General features: G+C 45.9%; 1 protein-coding gene across 2 annotated transcripts in view; it reads left to right on the top strand.

The window, feature by feature from the left end:
* Window positions 1-11,351, top strand: part of zhx3b (zinc fingers and homeoboxes 3b) — a 14,107-nt gene extending 2,756 nt beyond the window's left edge. The window contains exons 2-8 of one of the 2 annotated variants that reach the window (XM_032520803.1): window positions 3,244-3,367; window positions 3,883-4,784; window positions 4,949-5,053; window positions 5,148-6,725; window positions 7,360-8,079; window positions 9,025-9,313; window positions 10,253-11,351. In XM_032520803.1, coding sequence (XP_032376694.1) covers window positions 4,041-4,784; window positions 4,949-5,053; window positions 5,148-6,725; window positions 7,360-8,079; window positions 9,025-9,313; window positions 10,253-10,263 — 3,447 coding nt within the window. In that variant the 5' untranslated portion in view covers window positions 3,244-3,367; window positions 3,883-4,040 and the 3' untranslated portion in view covers window positions 10,264-11,351. The remainder of the gene's footprint in view (window positions 1-3,243; window positions 3,368-3,882; window positions 4,785-4,948; window positions 5,054-5,147; window positions 6,726-7,359; window positions 8,080-9,024; window positions 9,314-10,252) is intronic. The other variant, XM_032520802.1, reaches the window with a different exon arrangement.
* The last annotated feature ends 476 nt before the right edge of the window (window positions 11,352-11,827 follow it).

Genomic DNA, 11,827 nt, shown 5'->3' on the forward strand with positions numbered 1-11,827 from the left:
CGCACAAACAAACAGGACCTATCCACATGTGGGATGTATGGAGAGATGTCAGAGCGAGGAGGCAGCTTTACAGGATGGCTCCCCAAGCAGTTGGGGATTCCATGCCTTGCTCAAGAGCACCTCTGCAGTGCCTAGGAGGCAAACCGGCTTCTCTCCAATTACCAGTCCATTCTCCGTACTTGGTCCATGCGGGGACTTGAACCGGAGACCCCAAAGCCAAGTCCCCACGGACTGAGCTAGTGCCACCCAGTAACAGGAAGAGACGGCATCAGCCCCGGCCAATAGCATGCCTTAGCGACAACGACCGCACCTAGCAGGGAGACATCAACACCGCATGAGAGAGGCACTGAAATAGGAGCAGGGCAGGGACTCTCCAAATACCACTCACAGGGGTGTGTGGAACAAACAAGCCCCGCTTGAGCCAGGGACTAGATGGCATAGGTGTGTGTGTGTGTGTGACTGTGTGTGTGTGTGACTGTGTGTGTGTGTGACTGTGTGTGTGTTTACCCACACGCATGTGCTTTAGAAAAATGAGCTGGAGAGAGAGGTGGGGGGGGGGGGGGGGGGGGGGGGGGGGGGGGGGGGGGCTAGAAGGTGGTTGCCATGGGGACAGTAACACACCAGTGGCGCTGCCGACCTGTCTCCCTGGGCCAAACTTGCTCTGAGAGGGAGTAGGAGAAGGAACAGAGGGAGGGAAGCAGAGGGTGTAGAGCCAGTTGGAGAGGGAGGGGAAATGAGGTTGAAGAGACGGAGGAAGAGCGAGGGGAAAAAAGATGAGTCTGGAAGCAAGAAATGGAGAAAAATAGGAAAAAAGCTGCTATGTTGTACACCCAGAGAGCATTTGTTACACATGTTACACCTGTATTCTCAGCAAGGTAAGGAGTAGTTTAGTTACCATGCAGCTACGCCATGTGGCCAAGCTGTAGGATTTCTAGTGTGTGAGAGCGCTATTATTGGCCTGTACTCAGAGGATATAGCCCCGGCCTAGACAAGAGTCAGGCCAGAGAATGAAAGGAAATCATGCCATGGTTTATGTTATGAACAAGGAGGACAAAAGATTGTCTTTTGTGTCACTGGGAGATCTCTGACTCTCAACCACAGGAAAAATGGCAGCCTCGCTACCTCAGTAAACAAGTCTCACACACAGGCATGCAGGCAGCAACCCCCGCACGCCACATACACACACACACAAACACACACACAAACGCACATACTCATGCTCCCCCGCCCACCCCACCTTCCTTCTCTGCACTCTCAATCTCACAGGAAACCCACACGTGCAAATACTGACACATATAACAGACACAAACCCGCCATCACTGCATGGTCAGTCAACATATGTGCAGCATTCAAAACACGAGTTACTGGACGATGCTCTCATACCAGTGAGTCAAGAACTGGTCGTAGCCTGGCATTGTTGAGACATGAGCTGCCCATTTTGACTCACCGAAAGAAGCTCAGCTTGGATTGTGCATTGTTTCAGTCCTCACCTGTGTGAGGCCTGTGGGTCTCGCTGGTTACTTGCCTTGCTGATGCCCAGCGATGTGATCACACAGTTGTGTTTTTCGATTTTTCTCACATGCAGTCAGTTTGTGATGGAAACTTTGTTGCCATTGTAACACTGTCTTTCAATCTTACTGGCTGTCCATAGGTGCACATTCTTGTATTCTTGCAACAGTAATTGTTTTAGTTTGAGTAACCCTTAAATGCATGTGTGTGCACAGACACTGAAACTGAACTTCAGGTTATGTCCACTGGCTGAAGAGATCGGGTTGGAACATTCCAGGCTTTGCAGCGCAGCGAGGAGGGAGGCAGGGAGGAGGGAAGGACTGTGTGATTGTAGTTTGGAGCAAGAAGGGGGCGTTGACGAGTGGGGGACAGGGTAGGTTGGTGTTGGCTAGTTAGAGGGGGGTATCGGGGAGGAAAATTCCTCACTGAAACACCTCAGTGCTTCCTCCACGACAGTTAACACCCCTCCTTCCCTTGCCTCCTACTCCAAACGGGCTGCCCATCCCCCACCGTCCTCGTCCGGTTCGCTCTCCCTCTCCTCTCGATTGCCCACACCCAGCAGAACCACATGATGGATGGCTGAGACTGCCCACCCATAAGCCTTTGTGTTGATCATGTGACCAGCCTGCCTTGGCAGAGCTGTGCCCCCTGATGCAGAACTGAATGGCAGGGGAATAGGAGGGGTGCAGCCCAAGCTGAGGGCAGTTACTCTCTCTGGGGGGTGCACGGGGAAACAAGGGGCATCACGTTCCCGCCACAGTAGCAAACTTAATTTGCCTGTTAACCCCTCACACTCAGATCTCAGTCTCTCAGTGGTGACAAAACAGGCAAAGATAACAAATTTGATGGGAGTCCCATTAAGTTTTCAACACAGGCTTGATCAAATATCTCATTATTGGTTGATTGGAAAATTCTGACAAATTAGTCAGATATGAAGACTGTATGTAACACATAAAGTTACTAAAAGTTTTACATTGACTAGAACTGAGGTTGTAAGCTTTTTAATGCCAGCAAGTGAACTCTGTATACTTTCACTCAGTGTGTGAAAGGGCATCTGTCATACCCCGGTCCTGTACCCTTCACTGGGCTTTGAGCTAATGTACCATGACCTTTATGTTGCAAAACAAGGCTGTGTGTGTGTGTGTGTGTGTGTGTGTGTGTGTCTGTGTTTATGGGTACAAGAGAAAGAAAGCTTAGTTATATTTGATTAGAGGTTTGTTCATTGTATGATGACACTGTCTTGGAGTATGCTGCTCACTTGATGGTGGTGCTGCAGCAGCAGCAGCAGCAGCAGCATTGTGCACAAGAGGTAATGCATGCTCTGAAACTAGTCCCAGACAAGTTTAACATTTAAATGATGGGACTGCTCTGTTTGTGCGTTAGAAGGCCAAGATTATTTTTTGGGGCTGCCTACCAGAAAAGCTGCATTTGGTTTGGATTTGTTAGTAAAGTATCTTTGCATAGGGAGGGGCTGGAGAGGTTTTAGGGTTTTCCTGTTGAACTTTTTTGAGCCGTTGAACTTTTGTGAGCTTTTGGTGCTTTGTGCGTGAGGTGTCATGTCGGTGCAAAGTGATTGGGAGAGTCATTGCCCTAGAGCTGTCCTCCAATACTGCATCACTACCTCTCTGTCAGAGGGAGGGGGCAACTCTTCCACAGGAAGCTTCACCATTTTGTATGGATACAAAGGATCTAGGTTGATGTAAAGACAAATTAAAGATTAACATTCATATGCAGGTCTGTATGTCTCCATCTGTACTGTCTGTGCTAGTGTTGGGCGAGAACGCCATCTTTTGGAACGTCAGAACCACCCACTTGCGCAAATGTCAAGTAGACTCTATCTTAAGCAACACATTCACAAGTGAGTATTTCTGTGCCAGTCTTTATAAAGGTGTTCATTGAAGCTACAGAGGCAGAGGCTCTGGATTAAAAAGAAAATACAGAACGCTCTCTCTGTGGGGGTGTGTCTGAAAGAGCGGAAGTGAGACAGAGTGGGGGTGGGGAAAGAAGGGGGTAGGACAGGAGCTCTCCCAAAAAGACTTTAGTGTAGAAGCAGACTGAGCTTGTTTGAATGCACTAATAAAAAAGAGAGAGCCTTGAGTTTCATGGGACAGGGAAATCATGGTGAAGACTTGAATCTTTTTAAAGGCTTCAGCTAAATCTTTTCACAAGGTCTCATAATTATTACCTGTGCTGTTGATATTTTACCTGGAAACATCCAGCCGTGCATGATTTTCTTCCATCTGAAAGAAGATATGCCATGGTATTTCTCCTCCCTCCCCCATCTTTTCCCTCATTTGTACTTGAAATGTGACGTTTTATGCCACAACCCACACTATGCCTTGAACTAAAATGTGCTACTTCTCTCATTTCCAGGTTTTTCCTTTTTTAAAATTGTGGTGGGAACTACAAGGGGACCTATGGACAAGTCCCGCTGTCCTCCTTCCCCCATGCCTGGTCTATAACGACCCATATTCTCACTCACTCACCACTTTCAGCCATTTGACCAACCCTCCACACCCTGTCGTCAGATAATGGCCAGCAAGAGGAAGTCTACCACTCCTTGTATGATTCCCAGCAAGATCATACGTCCAGTAGATGAGGTTGAACAGGACTCTCTGGTTCTTCTCCGTCAATCCAGGATTTCTGGAGGGGGCAGACATAGCCCGTTCGACCCAGGAGAGTCTTCCAAACCAGAACTGGGGGACAATGTCAAAGATGGTGGTGGCACATACACCTGTAAGCCTTGTAACTTTGAAACACATGACCTTAACTTGTTCTTGGATCATGTGTACTCTGGGCACCCAGACTTTCGTGCAGACCCCAGCTTCTTTTGCGTGAGCTGTGGGTTTTCAGCACCCAAGTTTGAAGGGCTGGCCCTGCATAATGCCAGGGTTCACCCCAGCACATTGAACACAACTCTGCAGCTGAGGAAGAGGGACAGAAGAGTAGTAGTGGAGCAGAATATGGTGACTGGGGCAGAGACTGGGAAGGATAGTGAGATCTCCATCACTAAAACCCCAATTATGAGGATGCTGAAAGGCAAATCGGAGTCTAAGCGGATAGTGGTGTCTCACCCAGTCTCCGACGATCCTTCCTTAGACCCACAGTCTATCTCTGCGTCCAGAGAGACTGAAAGAAAAGAGCCTACTGCAGTGACAGTCACACATGTTCCCACAATTGTCCACAATGGAACAACCAAGGTCACTCTGTCCTCAGGAATCCAGATAGTCAACGGCTCCGGAGCATTACCAATGCTCAAGACTCCCATCACACAGGTAGGTGGTGGTTTATTCTGGCTCTTAGTTTGGCTGATTTTGGGGGAAAAACTTTTGGGAAAGTCTGATTTCCTTCAGGATGAATAAAGTATCTATATATCTATCTGACTTTATTTAATTGAGATTAATTTACTTTGATTCTTTTTTAAATTGGTTCCCTATAGGTGGTTTCAGTTGTTCAAAGCAGAAGCCTTCATCAATCTGCACCAGTCACAGCCTCCTCAAATATTTCTGCTGCTTCGTATTCAACCTCCAAAAATCTCCCCAAGGTAATTTGTTTTGAATTTATTTTTTTGAATGTTGACAAATGTTGAAATAACATAATAATCTCATACTGTCATTTTTGCATTTTACCCTCCCCAGGTGATGATTCCTTTGAGCAGCATCCCTACCTACAGTGCCTCTATGGACTCCTCTTCCTTCCTGAAGACCTCCTTCAGTAAATTCCCGTACCCCACAAAGGCGGAGCTATGCTACCTGACTGTGGTCACAAAGTTCCCTGAAGAGCAAATCAAGATCTGGTTCACAGCCCAGAGACTAAAACAAGGCATCAGCTGGTCTCCTGAGGAGATCGAGGAGGCCAGGAGAAAGATGTTCAACACTATCATCCAGACTGCCCCTTCCAGCTCGCACAACCAGAGCCAGAGTAACCATAGCCCAGCCCAACACACAATCACAGTCCTGCCTGCTTCACTGGGGGCAACTGGGATCCCTCACATCCTGCAGGGCTCTCTTGTCAGCCAAGGCGGGGTAATCGTCACTCAGCCTGTAATGGCAAATGGTATCCAGGTTAGCAGTGCACCCGTGGCCCTGGCTGTCACACCTAAGCCCCAGGCAGCAGCCCGCCCTATGATGCAGGCCCGTCCTGCTGCCGCCCTAGTGGCAGACAAAGGCATCAGCATGGTGGTGGGGACGGTGGGCAGCAGCAGCAGCACTGGGAGCAACGTCATTAGCAGCAGTAACAGTAGTCGGAGTGGAGGAGGAGGCACTAGCACTATTATTACTAGCAGTCAAGCTAGTGTCATCAACCTTAGCCTAGGAGGCAGCAGTCTTAATGATGCTAAGGTTAGCAGTGTTAATGGAAAACACAATAGTGCTAATGCAGACTGCAATAACAAGAGCAATAGTAATATCACCAGCCATGTCAATGCTAAGAACTTAAATATCAGCAAAGCCAACAACACCAGCAGTGTGAAGAGTGACAACAAAGTAACCACAGGAAGCAAAAACACCACAGACAACCAATCTAATAACAAAACAGGCAGTGATGGACATAAGAGCAAAGATAACAACGGTAGCAGCAACAAAAACACAACTAGCACAAATGCAGATGATGTTGACACTGCCACCAGTGACTCTCCCACCATCAAAATGGAGGATGCGTCTTCCCCTGCCTCCAAGTCTTCTTCCCCCTCTCCTGCAGCACCTTTAAGCAGCTCACTTGGTTCTCAGACACCTGTTAATGCGTTCCTGGACCCCAGCTTTTACAAGGGCAAGAAGTCTCAGGAGCAGCTCAACACTCTGAAGGACAGTTTCCAGGTCAGCCAGTTTCCCGACCAGGAGGAGGTGGACCGCCTCATTGCTCTGACTGGGCTCACAGTACGAGAAGTCCGCAAGTGGTTCAGTGACCGGCGCTACCACTTTCGCAACCTCAAAGGGACACGCTCCAGCACAGGCGGACAGAATAAGTCTGGCACTGCAGCAGGAGCAGGGAGCGCTTCGAGTACGCCAGGGAGCGGCAACGCTGGCAGTGCCAACCCTGTTGATCTCTCTGAAAGTAGCTGCAACACTGGTGCAAAAACGCCCCAGCACAGCTCTGCACCCCTGAGCCCAACTGCATCACAGACTCCCACCTCTCCCACCACACCTTCCCGCCGACTCCCCAGACCTCCTTCTCCTGACTTCACAGCTATTCGCTACAAGGAGAGAGAGCCTCATCAGGTGAGACGCTGTGCTTACTGTGTAACAGGCTGTGGGCATAGAATGCTGAGAAGGCTGTTTTAGGTTGACATCTTTTTCTATGTGGTCACTTAATTCTGGGATGGGGGTTGGGGGTATTATTGCATTTTAAGCTGTACAAAATTTGATTTTACTCAGCAGTGGTTGAGGCTAAAGACTACACGTTTGAAAATGGGGGAAAAAATGGAGAGAAGTGAGGTTTCCAGACCACTATAGCCCCCTCTGGATTTCTGTTTAAGGCTATCAGCCCAAGGCTACATTAGCCGCAGCTAGTACCACAGTCCAGTCGAGTTGGGAAAAAAAATACGATGTCTTTAGTTCTGCTGTATTGATCTAAATAAGTTTGTTTATTTGATTAAAAAGGCCTGAAATTAGTGAAACATGCCAATCTTCAAATGTTGTGGTGAAGGAAAAGCAGCAAATCATCAGATTGGAGAAGCTGGAACCTAAGAATTGTCGGCATTTTTAAATGATAAATTACTTAAATAAATAATCAAACATGCAGCATGGTGCTGATTCATTTTCTTGTTGATCAACCAATCAACGAATTAAGTAATCTATTTAGTTTAACCCAGTTCTTTCAGGTTTTTCACCTTGTCCATTCCTGTATGTTTAGGTAAAGGCTCTAGAGGCCAGTTTTGGCCAGGACCCTGACCCAGCAGGGGAGGAAGTGGACAGACTGCGAGCTGAGACCAAGATGACCAGAAGGGAGATCCATGGCTGGTTCGCTGACAGGAGGAAGCGAGTGGCAGCAGAGAAAAAGAAAGAGGAGGCGGAGCGGGCAATGAAAGAGGAGATGGAAGTTGATGGGGAGGAGAGACAGAAGGAGGACAGTTCAGGAGAACTGAAAGTCAACCCTATTAAAATCAATCTGAAGATGCTCAAGGTGACAGAGGCCAATGGCAAAGCAGAGGGTGAAGGGTTAGATAGCCCGCTTCAATCCATCCGCACACCTGCATCCTCCCCAGGCCCTACTCCATCCTCCACCCCCAAACCGCCCCAACCCTCGACCCCGACACCCAAACCATCCCCCTCCCCCAAACCCTCAGCCATTCGAGGTAAGAAGACAGCGGAGCAGCTGCGATTGCTCAAACAAGTCTACGCCCGTACCCAGTGGCCCAGCGCTTCTCAGTATGATAAACTGATCTCATCCACTGGACTGCCCAGACCTGAGGTAGTGCGCTGGTTTGGGGACTGCCGCTACGTGCAGAAGAACGGCCAGCTGAAGTGGCTGGAAGCTTACCAGAGCATGGCTCTGGAAGAGGAACTCAATGAGGCGAACACACAGATTCTCCAGGCCCACCGCGACGTCCACGGCAGCCTGGAGGAGTCACAGGTATTAACACTAAATATTACACTTTTTTTATTTTTTAGAGCAGTTCAATGGGTCTGAACAACTGAAACCTGAAAAAGCAGGCAACATAACATTGCCGCTATGACACAAGGTATGACAGGATATTTGAGTCTCAACACATTTTCCCTTTAGCTAACCGCTTTGTAGGAAAAAATGACTCGTATCCAAGGAAAGCAGTCGCTCCGGAAAACTCTTGACAGTGCACATTATTTAGGCTTTGAGAGATGGACATTCCTAGCTGCTTCAAAACCAGTTCAGTTATTTTATGAGTCACACACACAAGATATTTTGTGGCTTACATGCAAATGACTGTGATAGAAAGACATTGACATTAACTGCATATTGTATCATTGGCAGCAGCATGCTCAGTAAATCTTTCTTTGATTGATTTTCATGAGTGATTGATTTTCTCAAATTTAAAAACAAATAATTCTATAGATATATAGTTATATGAGGTAGTAATCAAACACCTTTTTTGTAGGGTTGTACAAAAAAATCAGTTCATAGAATTCCAACGATTGATTCATATTTATTTATATAAATAATATGATTTTTTTTTTTGAAATGGCTTGTATACTATCACATGGGAAAAGTATACTACATTTATATACTGTGAATCGTTTTTAAATCAAAAATTGATTTTCATTTGAATCGTGAGCTTAAAAATTGATATTGAATCGTGACATTTTCTGAATTGTGCACCCCTATCTTTTTGATTATAAAGCAAATATTTGCACTACAGGTTTTTCCCCCATTCTCTAATTTTGCTATTGTAATGCTGTTTTATTTTTTTTAGCGTCTTCCATCATCCAGTAATTGTCCCTTGTGTTCACAGTGGCTGCGGTTCAGAAAACGTTGCATAGATTCTGTATGCATGTGATCCTTTTAACGTGGAGCTGTGTGCTAACGCAGTTTGTTCTTGCACAGGTGCAGGAACTGGCTGAGGCTAGTGGTTTAACAGCGGACTTGGTGCGATATTGGTTCTCCACCAAGGCATCTTTGCCCCGGTTGGAAAAAACTGCTGCTGCTCATGAGGCAGAACCAGGACCAGTTGCACCAGAAGCAGCAGCAGCAGCAGAGCCACGAACAACGGGATCCTCCCCAATGGAGCCGCAGCCAGGAGGAGGGGTGGAGGAGAAAATGGAGCAGTCGGTGTGTGGTGTCGCCACAGAAGCCGAGGAGGCCAACACTGACAAGACTGTGAATCCTGCTAAAGGTAGTCTCATGTCTGAGTAGTCTTTAGTGTGATACATGCAGTAATAAAGTCCTCGTGAGATTGACCAAGCACAAACACATTGTAACCAACAATGATTTTCGTTATTGATTAATCTGCCAATTATTTTCTCAATTTAATCCATTGAATGTAAAAAAAAAAAAGATTGTAAGCCCAAGTGGATTTCTTCAATATGACGTGTTATTCTGATTAACGTCAAGATTTATTGTCATTATATGACAAAGAAAATTAGCAAATCATCGCATTTGAAAAGCTGGGAGCAGAAAACATTAGACATGTTTGCTTGAAAACTGACAAACGACTCATCAATTATCTGAATAGTTGCAGATTAAATGGCTCTTGCTCAACTATTAGATTAATAGTCTGAATGTCGAAAAAGTAAAATAATATATAGCTGATAAAGCGCAACTCTCGCAAAAATGCATCCTAGGGTCTGTTTGTGAATGTACCAGAGTCAAACTTTCATTTAAAAGCACAAATAGGACAGAAGCGCCAATTTTTAGATTTACCGTATTATCGTTTTTCGGTCAAATGGCCTTTTAATGGGAGTGCTAGGGCTACTACTATGATCGCATCAAAATCCCCATTTTTAAAACACTAAGAAGGCTCGGCACAACGTGAAACCTTTCTCCAAGTATCACCAGGGGCTCTACGCATAAACGGAAGCATTGAGAACATTGTTTGTGTACACAGTTTACTAAAAAAAAATGTTTTGACCAACTCATATAGTGACAAATAGAGACGAATCGTAACCATAACGTGTAATTGTTTGAGGTGAAATGGGAAAACACACGGATCATAATTCGGAGTAATGAGGCACGCCAGTACATTGTGTGATCATGATGAACATTTATAGTGGTTCTCCGGAGGTTGTTGTCAGGATGACATTTTAAATTTATTTTGTCGTTGTAATTACTACAGGAACCGATTAAAGAGGCCTTTTGTATGAGGATGGAGTTCACAACGCAGGTGGTCTTTGTGTCGGTAGTCTGAGGGAAAGACGGCATATGCGCTTGTAACAGGATCACTGGATGGAAATGGACCTTGAAACCATCCTCACCCATTCCTCACTCTCCTGGCTCACCATCACCTCCCCGCTTCCCCCCTTCCTATTCCTCCACCCACTCCCTGCTCTCCGCCTCCCGTTGTGTCTACCCCTCCGCTACACAGACCTTCTCCAGTGTCCTCCTGTCCGCCATTTTCCCTTCAGAAGGAAGTTCCGGTAGAGACTGAAGAGAAGGAGTGGATGTGGTGGAGGGAGGAAGGGGCCGGGCTGATGGCGTTTTTCTGCCGCATTTGTTCCGCCTGCCTGCTGTGATGGGAGAAAGGGGGGGGAAAAAAACATTTGGAGTAAAGAGGAGGGGAAAGTGTGATGGGACCTCAGCAGATGTTTTTTTGACCAAATCAACCCTCAGATGAGGAGTGACGGGGTGTTGACAGCCTGTGCGTAGTTTTTTGCGGTACGAAAAGCTGCACAGCTCTTTGCTGCAGGGTGCTTGCCTTAAAGTAAATTTAAAGGACCCTTCTTTTTCCATTGTCATCTTCATACTTCCTTTTCCCACCAACTTGCACTCATACACTTTGACTTCTCACTTGCAGCTTACTTCAAATGTGCTAGCTCGGCTGTTCATAGTGTCTTGCGTGAAGCACAATGCTGATGTTCTTTTGATCGTGTCTTTGTCTTCTTTGGACATCTCTTTGTACTCCCTTTTCATTTATCTGTACATATTTGGTTAAATAGGACAAATTGTCTGGAATCTGTCATCCAAAGAGGGCAAGCACCCTGTTGTTTTAAAAAGTGACACAATAATAGACTACTGTATATGGAATCTGGTTTGTGTTGTAGCATGAAGTGCTTCTTTACGTCACTTATGTACGTACATTTGTTTTTATGGAACTTTCCTACGAAATAAATTAAATTTGACAGTAGAAGAACTGTGAACCGTTACCTGAGTTCCATACTTAGCTTGATGTATAATTTTTACAGATGGTATTTGCAGAATAAACGGAATGTAATAAACTTGTCTTCAAGAGTCTTTCTCATGGTATACAACAATATAGCAGTGCTACTAAGAAATCACTGTCAGACCCTGACTTGGACACAGTATATAACAAATGCTTTGGTAATGCAGAAGCCAACAAACAGCCTTGTTTAAGGCTGCAACTAAGTCAATTTGCTAATTTTTCTAGAATAACCCATGAAGAAATAAGTCCATGAACTATTAGAAAACAGGGTGGCCTGGGGGTTTTAGAGGTGGCGACAATGAATTTCAGCATCCTGACTTCAAGCCTTTGCTGCAAATAGTTAACCATCTCTCTCGCCCCTCATTTCCTGTCCTCTATGTAATAACAGCACAAAATGTCCCCCACATCAGAAAACGTTGACACCTTTTAAAATTGCTTTTGTCAAACCAAACAGTCCAAAATCAGTAAAGACAAAAAAAAAAAAAAATTACAAGTCATCAGTTATAAGCTGGAACATTGGAAAAATGATTC

The sequence above is a fragment of the Etheostoma spectabile genome, chromosome 7 (assembly GCF_008692095.1).
Source record: "Etheostoma spectabile isolate EspeVRDwgs_2016 chromosome 7, UIUC_Espe_1.0, whole genome shotgun sequence".
In the NCBI taxonomy this organism is placed as follows: Eukaryota; Metazoa; Chordata; class Actinopteri; order Perciformes; family Percidae; genus Etheostoma; species Etheostoma spectabile.